We start from the raw sequence: 16,565 nt of genomic DNA, 5'->3' as shown, positions 1-16,565 counted from the left end.
TTTCTTGAGATGTATTAGGGACTGAAGAACACGTTCAGACTTCTTCAGGACTGTGCAGTTTGGGTTCTTGGCTCAGATCTATTTTGATGTCATTAGCCAGCTGCAGGTAGCCACATCTGTCTGAGTTTTGTATACTTTAAGCCCGGTAAGGAATAGGGAAAAAATTAAATATATGAGCGTCTTCTATAATGTTGTTCAAAAACCCCTTCATCAGTCAGGCATGGCTGGTAGATGCCTTTAATCACAGCACTGGGAAGCAGAAACAAGCAACTAAGGATGCTTAGCTAACTTTTGTACCATCGGCCCAGAGGAGCCGGGAAGGTGGCATCATAGAGAGTTACATAGAAAGACCCTGCCTCAGAAAAAGAAATCTTCATCAAAGACCAATTTTCGTAGCACTGCTTTGTGGGTTCTCTGCATCACACTTGTATTTACTGATTTCCTTGTTTGCACTGTTTCACAAAGGTGCTCTGATGAGGGGAAGGGCTCTGTGGCGAGGCAGGGCCTGTCTTGCCTGCTCCTTGACTCCAGCACCTGCCTGCTGTAGCAGTGTCTTGATCCCATGCCACACCCCGATCCCATGTCTCACGTGGATACGTTCTTCCACAGGGACAGACAATCTTCAGATACACGTCGCTCCGACCTCAGAGTCCTTTCCTCTCGGGAAATTGTTACCAATTTCACCAACATGGCCTTTCTTGGAAGTCAAGTCTTCCTCAGCAGTAGATGGAACCAAGAATGTTCTGGGACAGCCTCCTGACAACACAAGCGTGTCACAGCTCTCCCAGACACCTCTGTCCAAGGCACGCCACAGGACCAGGGCTCGTGTGGACTTCTCTTCGTCCCTTTACCAAGGAAGTGGACACGGCGCCTCCCTAGACCGTGCCAAGGACTCCACTGAGACTGTGGTCCACGCAGGGCCTGGAGGGGGAGGAGAAGCAGCGGCCATGCCAGGTTTGCCTCGTAGCAGCATGCATCCCCCATTGCCTACAGCTCCATCAGACACCTTCAGTGCGGCTTCCCCATCCCAGCCTCGGGTGGGGACTCCCTCCCTCTCAAAGCATCCCTTGAGGCCAGACAGCCCTCCACGCCTCCCTCCACCACCATCATCTTCATTGGCCCCTGATTCACCTCATTCCATCACCCCTCCCACATCTATAGAGCTTCCCACCAAAGTGCCTTTGTTTCCCCAAGTCACACCAGCTGATTCCTCTTCAGGTCAGAGCCTAGTTAATGTCCTAAACCCATTTTCTCACAAAACAAACCACTTTCCATCCAGAAATGCCTGGACTCCCATAGGTACCCCTCCTCTAGACTTTTCTAGAACCTCAACAGAGCAGTACTCTGAGCTGTCCCTAGCAGGGAGCCCCCACTCAACAGGTTCCCCCACTCCTGGGGTTCTGAGCTCTGTGGCAGAACTGGACCACATGTCTCTCCCTTCCCTAGCCCCTGGAGGCTTTCCAGGTGGAACCTCCTCATGGTCCATGTTGGAAGAGGGTTTGAGTTCTGCATCCACCCAGCCAGTCCACACAGCAGGGGCTGTCAGAGGGAGCAGTGGGGTACCACTGCCAGTTAATCTGAGCACAGCGGCAGCAAGCTATGAGACTTGGCCTCTACATTTCCAGACTGCAGAGTCAGTGATGAGCAGCAGAGAGCTAGCCCCTGTTCCTCCTGCAAATAGCCCCACCAACTGGTCACATTTGTCAGAAGCTCCGGAGCATTCCAGGAAGCCCACCCTCTCCCCAAAACACAGCCTTTCCTCTTTGCTGCCTCCTCTGTCTCCAACTGCACCCAGCCAAGGGCAAATGGTCCCTTCTGAGGCAGCTCCTGGATCACCACAGAAGGGGACAGGTGCCCTTCCCTCCCTGCTTACTGTCCTCCAGCCCACTAGAGATCATGCCTCCCCAGCCCCTGTGCCAGAGGCTTTCACTCCCCATGAAGATGGCCACGATGAATACCTTCCTGAGGCAGCTGTGCACCTCCTCTCAAGCAAACATCCCAATCTTCCTCCTACAATTTGGACATTTCCTCAGCAAAAAGAGGACAGGGTGACGGCCACTTTCAGAAAAAATGAAAAGGCAAAAGGGACAGTTCCTCTGTGGGCCCTTCCAACTAAAGAGGCTTCAAGTCTTCAGGCAGCGAATGGATTTACCTCTGATTTTAACACAGGTCCTATTTCACCTCTCATCAAGACAGCGCTAAGAACAGACCTTTCTCCTTCAGGGCCACCTTCATCATCCAGGCTCTCCAATCAAGCCCCTCAGGCAGGTTCTCCTCCAGGCTCTTCCAGCACCAAGCTGGAGACTCTCGCAGCTGTCACAAGCCTGTCGGTGTTGCCAGCTTCAGCTTCCAAACAGGTGGCAGCATTTCCCTCCTCCACCAAGGTCTATGATTTCCCAACAGTAGGAGGTGCAGGAAAGCCAGCAGCCACAGATGCTTTCTGGAGCTCTCCTTCAGCAGAAGCTGCATCCCTCTCCACACAATCGACCGTATCTGGCTTGCCGTGGCAAACGGATCATGATTTAAACCATCACACAATTAGCTCCATAAGTTGGGAGCCTCATTCAGCCTCAGTGACTCCTCCCAGCGGTACAACTTCAGCTGCCAATGAGAGACAGTCTCAGAATTTCAAAGAGGCTCTTGGGCAGCTAGTGACTACAGACAGCTTTAACTTTCAGGAGCTAGTCTTCAGCCAAAGGGGCAATCAGCCTCTCCAACCATCAGAAGGGGCCACAGCTGAAAGCCACACAGACCTGTGGCTCACAAGCAAGCATCCCAGAAACTTTGACACAGCAATCGTTGATTATTACCCACCCACAAGTCAGCATCCTAAGTGGCAGCTGCCTCTCCGGCCAGCCCATCCTCTTTGGGCAACTTGGCCAAGTTTAGTTTCTGCAGCTAGCTTGCAGCAAATGCTTTCAGATGGAACAGACACAGATTCACAAATTTCCAGTGACACCTATCTATCACCAGGAAAAAATGGCTTCCTCCAATCCCAGAGTGTCCTGCAATATCATTCAACTACGGACTCAACCTCTGTATCAACTGGAGCCTTTTCCAGGACCCCCTCCAAAGTGCTGCGAACTTCTCGGCGCCCCAAGAAATGGACAGGTGCAGCCACTAATGCAGGTAGTTTATTTCCTGGTACCCAGAAAACAGGTATGACTGCTTTTTCGACCAAAGCATCTTCAAGCTCAACACAGATGGCCAGCTTTGCTTTGAAGTAGCCTGCCTCCCCTCGTTCAGTAGTAAGGTACAGCTGCAGACAGGCATGCCGCTGATCCTCCCTGCCTACCTGAATTTTTTGAAAGTATTCAGAATTTATGTCCTTGCTATCAACAACCATGGCTTTGCTGTAAGTGGCATTCTCATTATGGCTGGTTGAGTTAATAAACCTAAGGTTGTTTCCCCTGAGTTCTCCCCACTGCAAGCCTGGAGTGTAGAGACTTCTTCCACTAGCAAGCTCATAAGTGACATTCCTTCATAAATCAGGACAGTGATGTGTGCATCCCAGACCGATGACAAACTTCTCTTTTTCTCTCTTTGCAGTGGAAAGCTCAGTGTCACCCAAGGGAGAACTGACAGCAACAGCTGCAGCTGCCGCCACCACCACATTGTTTCTGAGGAAGTCAACCCCGGCAGCGTTGTCCGCAGCCCTCACTGCTAAGGGCGCCGGCAGCGGCAGCAGTTTATCCAAGAGCAGTCTGACCACGGCTCTAGCTAAAAATGTCACCAACAAGGCAGCATCAAGCCCAAAGGTGACAGCTGGGACAGTCCACACTGCCTTCCCATTTACACCAACCTATATGCTTGCCCGGACGGCCCACAGCATGAGCACACATACAGCCACACAAGGGACCATGGGCTCTGCGTCAGGCCTGTTGTCCACAACTCATTTCCCCAAGAAACCACAAGCCATGCACACTGGCCTCCCCAATTCCACCAGGCCAGACACACCCAGAGCCTCCACAACCCGCCCACTGACAATCACAGCAGCACTGACATCCATTACAGCCTCAGTAAAGGCCACGAGACTGCCATCTTTGCAGACAGGAAACACAGATGCTGCTTTCCCGGCTGTGTCTACCGCAGTGGTCACAACTGGCAGGATAGCATCCAACTTGGACTGTCAGATGTCCCACAGGCTCCTAGTGAAGACAGGTGAGAGGCCACTGTCTTATTGGTCTGAGGGCAGTGGGGTGATCTTGACCTCAGCGATTGGCTAGAATGAATTCTCTTATATCAGTGCTTGTCAATCAGGAGTGCTCTCACCCTCCCTCTCTGAGGGGACATTTGGCCACATCTGGGGACACTTTGGTTGCTACACATTGGGAAGGGTACCTGTAGGCACCTGGGATTATGTTTAACATTTCACAATGCTCTGTCTGTACAATAAAGACTAACTGTAACTGGAGACAACACTCAGTTGGTACAGTGCTTCGCGTGAGGACCTGACCTCCTAGAACCCATATTTCAAGAAAGCTGAGTGTGGTAGCTTATAACCCCAGAGCTCTGGAAAAGCAGAAACAGACAGATCCCTGGAACTCACTCACCAGTCAGTCTAGCCTACTCAATGAACTGCAGCAAGAGACCGGTCTCAAAAAACAAGGTGGGTAGTAACTGAGGAGTAACCTGTGGTTGTCTTCTGGCCTCCACATACAAGGACACACATAGACACACACCTGAACGTATGCGTGTGTGCGCACACACGCACAAACACACACACACACACAGATGGATGTGGGGAGAAGGAGAGAGATTAATCAGTATTATGAAGGTTAAGAAACCTCGACTCTCATCAAGTGTCAGAAAGCAGAAACATTAGATGGCACGGATTCTAGTCCTAGGATTGCTTCTGACATCAGAAGCGCCCAGTGAAACCATACTTACTCTAGATCAGGGAATTCCTGAACACAGCACGTTTTGTCTGTGAAGTATTCCAGTGATGCCTCATATGAAGAGACAATGTGATTCATTTAACACAAAAATCGTGGGACTCATCGCACCATTTAGAAAAGTTTTCCTAATCAGCAGATACCAACTGGACATTTGAACCACACAGTGGGGGAGTAGGGTTTCTTTTCATGTCAGTAGGGTTGATCTCTTCTCTGCCCCACTCCCTGATTGCAGAAAGCGAGTCTAGAATGCTTAGAGTGTTTTGCATAGTGCAGTAGTGCTCTCTATAAAAAGCATTAGACAAATTATTTGAAAGAGCATGCCAGTGTTGAATGCTCATTCCCGCCTTCCTCCTCAGCCCACAAAGAATGAAAGGAAATGATATCTTATTCTAAAATGGGAAATTGTGAAATTAGGCACAGCAGAAAATACAGTATCTCTTTCAGTTTCTCTATTATGCCATCTGGGTTTTAACCCCCTCCCCTCTCCAGATCCATGCCTTCTCCCAGCTCCCCCCTCCATGCAGAAGCACCCTCTTGGCTTCTGTCTTCACTCCTTTCCACTAGCTATGGCTGAGCAGTGTATGCTGTTCTCACTCCTGAATATCCCTTCTCTCCATCCCGCCTTCCCCCTCCCTCCTGCCTGCAGCCCTATCCACGTTTCTCTCTCTCTCCTCAGCCCTCTGTCTTCTCCAATCTATTATCAGTGTGTAGTCAAAGGAATCTTCTATAACTCATTACTTCATTTTAAACCCCTATTTCCTCTCTCCCTTAGAACCAAGCTAAACAAACATGTGCGCTGGCAGGATTCACCTTCCTCTCCCCCCCCCCATGCCTTTTCCCTTGGTGGCCCTGGCTCTGGGAGTCCCTTCCTCTTGCCAGGTGACCACCGTTACCCTTCAGTACTCATCAGAAGCATCAATTCCTAAGGAAACTTCCTCTGATCCCAGCCTCCTTCAGAAGCCTTGGCAGAACTCTGACTTCCTTCTAATGGTGACAGTTAAAGTCAGTCACAGATGCCATCTGCATCCCCGTCTGTGAGGTGGACCTGTCCCTTCTGGATTCAGGGTTGATTAGAGCTGTAGAACCCAGCTCAGGGCCAGTCTCTAAGTATGTCAGTGGGTGCTATTACAGAAATGTGGTTTTGTGTTGACGCACTGGGGGCCAGGCATACAGAGGCTGGTCCTCACTGTCAGAGGCAGTGAGAGTTGGGAATGTGGTGCCATCAGCACACCAGCTCTTTGGCATTAAGACCCCATAAATGGCTTGGGCCTTCATCAGACCAACAGTCACCCCCCAGCCTGTCTCTGATTGGTGGGCCTTTGCTTATCAGTTGTGCTCTGGATTTGATGGACATAGAGGCTGGGAAGGGGGTGCTTGTTCATTAGGAGGCTCGTTCTTGACTCTTGATTACTGTGCTTCTGTCTCACCCCATAGTTCTCTTCCTAACCCAGAGGAGAGTACAGAGCAGCGAGTCCTTGAAGCTTGGTGTAACCAAAGGGCTCACACAGGCATTGCGGAAGGCCTTCCGCCAGAATGATGTCTCCGCTCACGTAAGCACCTAACTTTCTAAGCTGGCCAATTCAACCCATGCCCCTCTTGGGTCCAGAGTAGGAGAAGATGTTTTCCTCCTTCCTAGGTGCCACACCCAACTTGCTAGAAGTAGAAGTTTTTGACATTTTGGCAGATAACTAACATCTTGCAGCTGGAGAAAAGGGTCATTTCAAGAGGAAAACTTGAAACTAATTACCTTGTATTACTTTTGTATTCTTAAAAATTGTCTCATCACTGGAGGAGTATTTGGTATCCTCTAGAAGCCGTCCATTGTTGTTTTGTCTTTTTTTTTATCTTCTGGGCAATTATAAATAGTGGTTTATTTCTGGACATTTAACAGGTATAATAAAGTCAGGTAGATATTACATATTTATACTCCCAGAACATGAGAGGCTGACACAGGAGGATTTGCCCAAGTTTGAGGCTACCCTCGGCTACAGATTAAGACTGTCTCAAAAACCCAAACTGAAACCAGAACTACTACTAACAACAGCAAAAGTCCAAATTACTCAGATCTGTAAGAGGAGTTCCACTCTGTTGGGTGTGCCAGCAGCAGACAGGGAAGTAAACATTTTTCCTTCCAAACACTTTGATGCCAAGTACTGCTTAATAACTGCTGGGCTGGTTTCAATGGCACAGCCAAGCTGCAGAGGCATTGTTTTACAGTCTTTTGGGTTGATCCCAAGTGTTAGAGCAGTAAATGCAACTGGCAGTCAGTGGACTCCCTTTTGTACCACTTAAACATATCATTCTGGCTTCCTCTTTTGATGGCCTGAGTAACAGCTGCATCCAGCCTAGTGGTCCCTCCCCACCCATCATACAGAGGACCAGGGATGAGCTTTTGGCACATCCTCCATTGGTCATTGTCAAGCTCTCTTTTACAATTCTTAAAAAAGAAATCGGGAGGAAGAAAGGAGAGAAGGGGAAAAGCGCTCCCTGCACTGGAAACCTTCCCATTTTTAAGCCAAAAGTTGCCCATGCAACTTCTCTCCTTCATCTGCCTGGTGTGGTTTCACTGAACTGCAGTCATTTTCCAATGACCTCTCTAGCTTTCGCTTTTTCTGCACATCAGTGCAGACCACTGCAACAGATACTATGCTTTCAAAATAATTGGTGCACTTTGTAAACTTAACACGTTTCTTTTGAAATTTTTGAATTAGCACAATGAATGTAAATCAGGATCATTTTCCATGAATAAAAGGTAGTGGCAAAAATGAGAATAGTGGGCATAAATAACCCATTAAGTTTCAGTTATGTTGCCTGCACAAGGCTGCGGGGCAGAGCCTGGTATCCCTTTGCTCAGTTATTGGTTCATTTGATTGATTGTTTTTAAAGACATGCAGGGGTTATAAGTGTATGAAAAACACATAGCCCCTGAACCAAGGCTTGCTCTTTGAAATTATTGGAAGGGCTGGAAAGTCCACAGCTTGCTCACTGGGTGAGTTGTTCTTTGGGGCTATGTTCATGAGCCATCTTGAAGCTCCTTGCTTAGTCATTTTTATAAAGAACCAGTTGAGAACACACTTTGGAAGGACCAAATTGCATCTATCATGCTGTAAAAGTCAGTTTTCTTGAGGTTTTTATGGAAAATGTATGTGGCCTGGGGCCTTGTGCTAATGGATTGCCCCTGGCCTATTTCCCCAGCCATATGGGACACTAATGCAGATGCAGGAATGGGGAAGGTATGCGGAGGTTAAAATAGCCTGATACAGACGCCCGGTATTACAGCGTGCAGTTCATGGGAGATGGGTGGTGGTGCTGGTTGTATCCATTATCTGTGAATTAGAAGTATCAGTGAGCAGTACACATAAGGCATGGTAGATTGTATGTGATCTGAGTTTTACCACAATGAAAACAAGAAAGGAGGCTGAGCATCTGATCAGAAGTAGAGATTTTGTCTACCATGCACACAGTCCTAGGATCCATCTCCAGCAAGACACACACACACACACACACACACACACACACGCTACAAACACCCCCACACAAACATATACACATGTATGCACATGTAGACAAACACACACATATGTACAGACACAAACATACACACACTCAGACATATAGAGAAGTAAAGAGATTATGCAGCATATCTACCCTGTATACACATATGTATATGAATATGTATATATGTCTTTACATGTATATACATATATATATACACTTATACACAAAAATATGTATTCCTAAGTAAAAATGATTGAAAGGAGACACACCTAACAGGTAGTAGTAGTAATACCTGAGGCAATTATAATTTTTCTCTTAATTTTCCAAAACTCCAATTTTATGATAAACATCACATTTAACATATAAAAAACAAATACCAACATTTAAAACTATAAACATACATTAACAAAGCAAAATGTAGTAAGGATAAGTTCTTGTTGTTTTTTGTTTTTCAAGGCAGGGTTTCTCTGTATTGTTTTGGAGCCTGCCCTGGAACTGAACTCTCTTGGTAGACCAGGCTGGTCTCAAACTCACAGAGTTCTGCCTGCCTCTGCCTCCCTAGTAAGGATAAATTCTAAAGCCTTAAAATCTTCCCCTAGGACAGAGAGGACTCAGGCTATCAGCTTAAGACTCACTTGGGAGAGAAGGCCTCTGACTCATCCCTACCTTGTCCTTGAATCTGTGTCTAGGCCAAGGAAGGTGCCAAGGCTGAAGGCCCCTTCTCTGCTTTAAAGCAGAAAATTCCACTTTAGATACCTGGTCACCCATCCCCAGAAGGTGCCCTACTTCATTCATCATCTCTGCCTTTTGCCTCCCAAGAATGGTGAGATGTAACTTTTCTTCTAAGCAGAATTCTGCTCCTTAGACATCTTTCCGGCCTGCTGTTCCCTCTCTGACTTCCTGGTAATATAATTAGTTGTTCATTGGATCATACTCAAAATACTTAAGAAATCCAAAAACAGGTTCAGTTTTATCTCTCGTAGGTTTGGTGTGGGTTTTATTTTGTTGTATTGGGATACTTTGGAAATCACAGGTGCACTTTGCAGGGTTGTTGGGATATTTGTACAGTGAGAGCATCCTCGTCTTAGAGCTGTGGCTCTAAGAACACAAAGGGGAACTTAAAGTTCTGTGGAAATAAACAGCGCATTCTGGGGGTCCATTCGTTTTGTAGGTGGACATCCTGGAATATTCTCATAACGTCACAGTCGGCTATTATGCTACCAAAGGGAGGCTGGTGTATTTGCCTGCTGTGGTGATGGACGTGCTGGATGTGTATGGAGTCAGCAACTTCACTGCCGACCTGAAGCAACACACTCCCACCTTACAGTCTGTGGCGGTGCTCGCCTCCCCGTGGAAGCCCCAGCCTGCAGGTGCCTTCCAGCTGAAGACAGGCAAGTCACCCGAAGGAAAAGGTCCCATTGGTCCAGGGCTAGACAAGCCCCACTGTTGGTAGATGCTTGTCAGCTCCCGTAGTCCTTATATCTTCAAACTTCCCTACTCATCAGATGGTCAAGTCTTCCGCTAAACGTCTCTAATTCTGACTTCCTTAGATATGTTACACTGTAAAGGCTTTTCTTCCCAACCCATATGCGTAGTGCATTGCAGCACAGAATACCGTGTTTTTCCCTTCTTATTAGTGGCTACTACTATGAGTTGAGCACCCATAAAACCTATCGTCTGGAACTAATAGGTTCTGGCTGTTATTGAAGTAGTCTCCCAGCAAATACTTTGACAGCTTTCTTTCAATTTCCCTTGTGATTTCTGATTTGCAAAGTTTGTGAACCACAAGAGTGGAGGTACCATTGCAGTAGGAACCATCAGCTCAGTGTGGAGGACAATTGATCATCCCCATCCATAGAAATAGAGGGCACTGGTTGTCACCTTTGAGCAGATGTCTGCAGTCTCATGGGATAAAGTCATGACGTCCTTTGTGTTGGAGAGAACCTTGGATTCAATCATGCTTTTAATTATTCTCTGCTATAACTCATCTTAAGATCCACTTTCAAAACTATAATTAAAGCTTGTCTGATCTTACTGTTTGTTTGCCTAATTTCTGTAACCTAAAAATCATGCTGTTTTGTATCATAGCTATTAAATCTGAGGAACTAAGACAGAGGTTGGTGAGTGGTGACTTGTGGCTCTTCTTCTAGTGTTGCAGTTTGTAAGCCAGTCAGACAACATTCAGTCCTGCAAGTTTGCCCAGACAATGGAGCAGAGGCTGCAGAAGGCATTCCAGGATGCAGAGAGGAAGGTCCTTAACAGCAGGAGCAACCTGACGCTTCAGGTAGGGAGGAGGGACTTCAGGCTGCATAGTAGACAGACAGCCATAATGCTTATTTGGTTCTACCATTTAAAAGCTGTCATATGCAAATAAAAGTTTGTACTTTTGGCGGGTGATATGGACAGCCATGGCATTGGTGAGTCTGGCTGTGGCAGGTAGGATTCCATGTCACTCTGAACCTACCACAATCCAGGGATTAATACTTTGTTATTGTATGTAATGCTTCCTCCAGCCTTCCTTTCCCTCCCTCCCTCCCTCCCTCCCTCCTTCCCTCCCTCTCTCCTCTCTCCCTTCCTTCCTTCTTTTTTTCCTTCCTCCTTCCCTCCCTCCCTGTCTCTCTTTCTCTCTTTCTTTTTTGCCTTCCTTCCTTTCTTTAAAGATTTACTTATTATTATATATACAGTGTTCTGCCTCCATGTATGCCTACACACCAGAAGGGGGCACTAGATCTCATTACAGATGGTTGTGAGCCACCATGTAGTTGCTGGGACTTGAACTCAGGACCTCTGGAAGAACAGTCAGTGCTCTTAACCTCTGAGCCAGCTCTCCAGCCTTCCTCTAGCCTTTTAATGAATTTATCATTAAAGAATTAAACCTAAATATACTTTATAAGGTATATCAACTTTTCTCATATAAAATGAATGAATTTAACTTTTTACATTATTTGTGTGTGTGCATGTGTGTGTTTGTAGGGTACATGCTACAGAGCAAATATGGAGTTTAAAGGACAACTTATGAGAATGTGTTCTTTCTTTCCAACATGTGGGTCTCAGGGATCGAACACAAATTACCATGCTTAGTGGCAGGCACCTTTATCTCCTGAGCCATCTTGGGGCCAGTGAATTGATTTTTAAATCACTAACTCTGTTGTGATTTTCTGTGATTAAAATTGTTGTGTGATTTGCATTGGGCTATTTCTAAGTTTCAACACAAATGATCATCACATGCAAACGAAAAAACCCACAGACACACACCTACATCTTTTACAGTGCATGCTTAGTATTTTACAAATATTATTTTACAAATATTTTTCTGTGTAATGATCAAGATATCCTCTGAGATATCATCTCTATTTAGCTCAAGTGAGAACTGAGAGGATTATGAAGCTCCCAGAAGGTCACATGATTGGGAAAGAATGGAGTAAAGATGTGAGTCCAAACTCTGTCTTCTTATCCACCAAGCTGCACCAGCATTGATACAGTGCAGAAAGGGTGTCCCTGAACCCTTGGCAAGTGCATCTTTCCCAGGGAAATCCACTTCCTGATCTCCATGTATTTGACTTCCTGGCTAACAGTGTGAACATCACTTTTTCAGACCCATTTGTGTGTGTGTGTGTGTGTGTGTGTGTGTGTGTGTGTGTGTGTGTGTAGTTATACAGATAACATCTCAATAGGGATAGATGCTTAATGATATTCATCTAGCAACCAAAGTCTAATTAATGCCTCTGTTCTGTGTCTCTTTTGACTACTGAACTAAATAAAGCCTTTGCAGTGAGACTAGGGGCTTTCAAAATTGACAGTTGAGCATAGGCAAGTTACCAGCAAAGCCAATATGATGTAAAAAGCACTCGATCTAATTTGAAGGAGCAGCTTTCCTTTTGTAGACTCGGGCAAAGTGAATCAGGGAGGATCTCATTACAACTCAGCTCTTAGTACTTTAAGATCTAGCATGTGTACAGATTTAAGATTTATGTAAGCAGTAGCTCCAGTGGGAAATCCTTTTCTTCAGGATTGTCTTCGTGGTCTTAACAGGTGTGTGAACCTAAAGAGGTTCTTGGAAGCAGAATAAGCAGTAAGAGGTTTATTGAGTGCCTGTTGTTTGTTAGATGCTTTGAGATCAGACACCCAGATAAATAGTTGCCCTTGGTCTTCAGCCTGTCTCTGTTGTGAACTGGTTATGGTGTCATCAGATGAAACATAAGCAACAAAGCTTCCTTGGAAAAGACTACAGCAGGTGACTTGGCCCTTGTATCTAACTAGATTTGAGATGCTCTTTGACATGTTGGAAGCCTTTGACACTAATTGAATGAATCATTTTATTAATCCCATTTCACATTTGGCCTTGGCCAATATGAAGCATCAGAATCAGGTTTATCTTGGTCCTCTATCATCCTGGGATTATAATAATATGAACTTCCAAATTGATGTTTTTTGTAACACTTTTCCATTCTATTCTGTTAAATATAATTTTGTATGGTACGTGAATCCTTTGTGGAACTAAAAAAAAGATTTAAATATCAAAGTTATTGAAAAAGTGACTTTAAAAAAAGCACATAGCATTAGGAGCTAGGTTGCAGTTGACTCAATGAGGGTTATAACAGAATCCAAGCTATGAGACATAAGCAGAAAGAGGCAAGATGGGCTCATTCCACTGAGACATTCACGGCTTATTGCCTGGAGGCATAGCTGGATCCAGGAGCATTAACATTTTCTTCAGGAGATTCTCTGCTCATCTCCTGCTTACTTTCCTCCAGACCCTGGGACCAACTCTCATCCGTCCCACTGTGACCATGGAGATGAAAAATCCTGATCAACATGGTCTGACACATATGTCTACCCCTGGAACATGGGAAGTGGCAGCTGTACCTAAAGCACATGAACAAAGTGGAGAAGGGAGGTGGCTTTCCAGGGACCAAGGTGCTGCTGTCATAGAAGGAGAAAGATGCTGGGAACAAAGTGGCCTGTGGTCTAATGAGTTAATGAACCAGGATGAGTGAGTAAGAAGAGATGAGGTTAGAGGCTTCATAAAGGGTCGTGAGTGGGTTCATCAAAGAAGATACAAAGGCATAGAAATGGAACTTGGGAGACCTTAAGCCATAAATATCCCAATATTCACCATCTGGAATTGTAGATTGAATGTGATCTCTACAAAAATCCCATTCTGAGAAATAGACAGGAGGATTGCTATAGATGCAAGGGCAGTCAGCTAGCTTGCATAGCAAGTTCAAGATCAGTCAGGGATACATAGTTCTGTCTCAAAAACAGTGGGGGATAGGGAAATGGGATGGAGCAGGGATTAGAGTGATGACTCAGCAGCTGAGAATATTTGGTGCTCTTGCAGAAGAACTGAGTTCAGTTCCTAGTACCCACATCAGGAAGCTCACAGCCACCTGTAACTCCAGTTCCAGGGGGTCTAATAATATACTCTTCTGGCCTTCATGGGCACCTACACAGACACACATACACACAGACACACACACACACACACACACACACACACACACACTAATCCCAGTGGTGTTTTTAAAACCAGAAATAGAGAAATCTATCCTGAAATTCAAGTAGAGTCTCAAAATACCTTGAAGAACAAAAACAATCTTGACAAAGGACAAATTGTATAAGTTTCACACTTTCTTGTTTCAAAAATTAATTTTGAAAAACCTATGATAACCAAAACAGTATGGTCTCAACTTTATGACACAGAGATCATTTAATGGTCTGGATAGAGAGTCCAGAAACAAATCCACTACTTTTTTAATCAAGGTTGGTCTTTGAGGAAAGGGTAATCTTTTTAATAATGGATACTCACATTGCAAAAGAAGGAAGCTGGAGCCATACCTAACATTATCAACCAAAATCTCTCAAAGTACACCAAAGACCTACATGTAAGAACTAAAGCTAATGGGCTCAGGGCATAGAGGAAAGATTTCATGGATACTGTTGGAAAACTGCAGAGCCAAGAGAGACAAACCAAGTGGACATCCTTGAAAATAAGAACTTTGCCCACCAAAGACACTAATAACAGAGTGAAAGATAACCCACAGAATTGTGAATCAACTATCTGATTAATATCCAGAACCTAAAGAAATAAAGAATTCCTGCTATGCATAAATTAAAACAATTAATGGTAAAAAAGGGGGGCTGGGATGCATGTTGTTGTATTTGTCTAGCATGCATTATGCCCTGGGTTTGAACTATGTCACCACAAGGAGAGAGGCAGAGACAGAGACAGATAACAGGGTTGGCGTGGGAAGGCTTTGACATAATAAATAATCATGAGATACCTTTTCACATCTATTAGGATGATCATTCTCAAAACCCTAGAAAATAGTAAGTGTTGGTGAGGATATGGAGACGTTAGGGTCCTTGAATACTTCTAGAGGGATGTGCAATGGACAGCCACTGTGGAAATCAGTACTATGGCCCCTCAAGAACCTAAACATGCACTCAATATGATCCAGTAACTCCATGTCTATCTATATAGCCAAAACAATTAAAAAGGAGAACTAGAAAGTAAAATAGGTGTTTGTACAGTGTTCACAATGGCAAAAAGGTAAAAGTGAGCCAAGTGTCTATCAAATGCTAACATGAAGAACAATGTAGTCTATACTTACTGGAGTGTTACTAAACCAGAAGGCCACTCTTGTGCTAAGTAAACCAGTCTCAGAAGGAAAACTACAGCATGATTTCTCTACTACCAGGTACCTGGAGTTGTGGAATCATCAGTAATCTTACTTTAAGAACAACCTTGGAATAAGAAGATGGAGGAACTAGGAGTTTTTTAATGGGCATAGAGCTACAGTTGGGGGCAGTGAGGAAGTTCTGTGATATTTGGCAAAAAAAATGAAAAGCTACTTAATGTTGCTGAACTATGTGCTTAAAGATGATTAAAAGATTAAATTTTGTGATTTATATATTTTATCACAACAAAAGGTATAACTTATCTGGTTGAATATAGAATCTATGTGTGTATGTGCATACATAATTTTATAAATGTGCACATACATACACACATATATATGTATGTACATATTTCTATATTACTAGCTTTATGGGCCTCTTAGGAGTCCAGGGAGATTTAGTGCTATTTATTGAAAGATGACAAATATTCAGTAAATATTCACAATAGAGATAAAAATAAAATAGTTATATTATTAAGACTTATTTTTATTATTTATTTTTGTGCTGTGGTGTGTGTGTGTGTGTGGTGTGTGTGTGTGTGTATGTGCATACTTGTATGTGTGGGTGCCCTAAGAGGCCAGAAGAGAGCACTGGATTCCCTGGAGTTGGAGTTGCAGGTGGTTGTGAGACACCTGATCTTGGGCTTGAGCATGAACCTCAGATCCTGTGCAAGAGACCCAGGTGCTTTTAGCTCTTAGCCACAGAGCCGTATTTCCAGTTCCCAGGGAACTCTTTTGAATCATTAGACGTGCCTTTTTCTGCACACGTGGGACAGAGGTCTGAATACTTTCTGGGAAGAAAACAAGAGCTGAGCAGAAATGTTGGCTGGGTTATCCTTAATCAAGGGATCGTGGCTCTTGGTTGGAGAACTGAGAGACAGCTGTCACGTGTCAGCAAAGTGGAGAAGCTGTTCTGAGCAGCTTTCTTCAGGGTCAGGACCAGGAGCAAGGCTGCACAGATGATGTCTGAGCCAAATGGGCCCCACAAGCCAGGCGGCAGCTAGCCCCCAGGCGGGTAAGACAGTCCTCAAAAAGAGCTTGAGAGTTCTGTGAAGAGACCTCAGCTCAATGTGTGGGCAGTGACAGCCCTGTATCCAGGCTATGCCTGGGCTCTGATGCCCACAGGGAGGGTGACCGCACCAGTGCCCTACCCTCCCTTCCTTTCTCCTGTGCCCACTCAGCCCCCTTTAGCTAACACCAGTGGGCAGAGAAACCATTGTGTGGTCCTTGAGGGCAGCCTGCAAGATGCCCTTTGACGTGCAGGGCAGTGGCAAGGAGATCCGGAGAGAAAGGGTAGACACACCACATCAGCCAGCAAAGGCATCTCGCCAGCGATGTTTCTCCTGCTCATGTTTTTCAAATGTTTGAGATATTTTTATCCGTACATTGACCCAGAAAATCTCATTTTTCCCCAGCAACTAAAAATGAAATAATACTGAGCACGAGAAGAAACATGTGTTACCTTAGAGAACTTTTTTCTCATAATCCA

General features: G+C 45.1%; 1 protein-coding gene across 5 annotated transcripts in view; it reads left to right on the top strand.

The window, feature by feature from the left end:
- Kiaa1549l (KIAA1549 like) overlaps nucleotides 1-16,565 on the top strand; it is a 268,939-nt gene that overhangs the window by 162,972 nt on the left and 89,402 nt on the right. For 2 of the 5 annotated variants that reach the window (XM_013121626.3, XM_013121620.3), the window contains exons 2-6: nucleotides 610-3,129; nucleotides 3,550-4,161; nucleotides 6,333-6,448; nucleotides 9,568-9,787; nucleotides 10,547-10,680. In XM_013121626.3, coding sequence (XP_012977080.1) covers nucleotides 610-3,129; nucleotides 3,550-4,161; nucleotides 6,333-6,448; nucleotides 9,568-9,787; nucleotides 10,547-10,680 — 3,602 coding nt within the window. The remainder of the gene's footprint in view (nucleotides 1-609; nucleotides 3,130-3,549; nucleotides 4,162-6,332; nucleotides 6,449-9,567; nucleotides 9,788-10,546; nucleotides 10,681-16,565) is intronic. The other 3 variants (XM_005064840.4, XM_040745942.1, XM_013121632.3) reach the window with 2 other exon arrangements.

Source organism: Mesocricetus auratus, unplaced genomic scaffold (assembly GCF_017639785.1).
Source record: "Mesocricetus auratus isolate SY011 unplaced genomic scaffold, BCM_Maur_2.0 Super-Scaffold_100004, whole genome shotgun sequence".
Taxonomy (NCBI): Eukaryota; Metazoa; Chordata; class Mammalia; order Rodentia; family Cricetidae; genus Mesocricetus; species Mesocricetus auratus.
The sequence above is the reverse complement of the archived record's forward strand: the minus strand, read 5'-3'. Positions and strand labels throughout refer to the sequence as shown.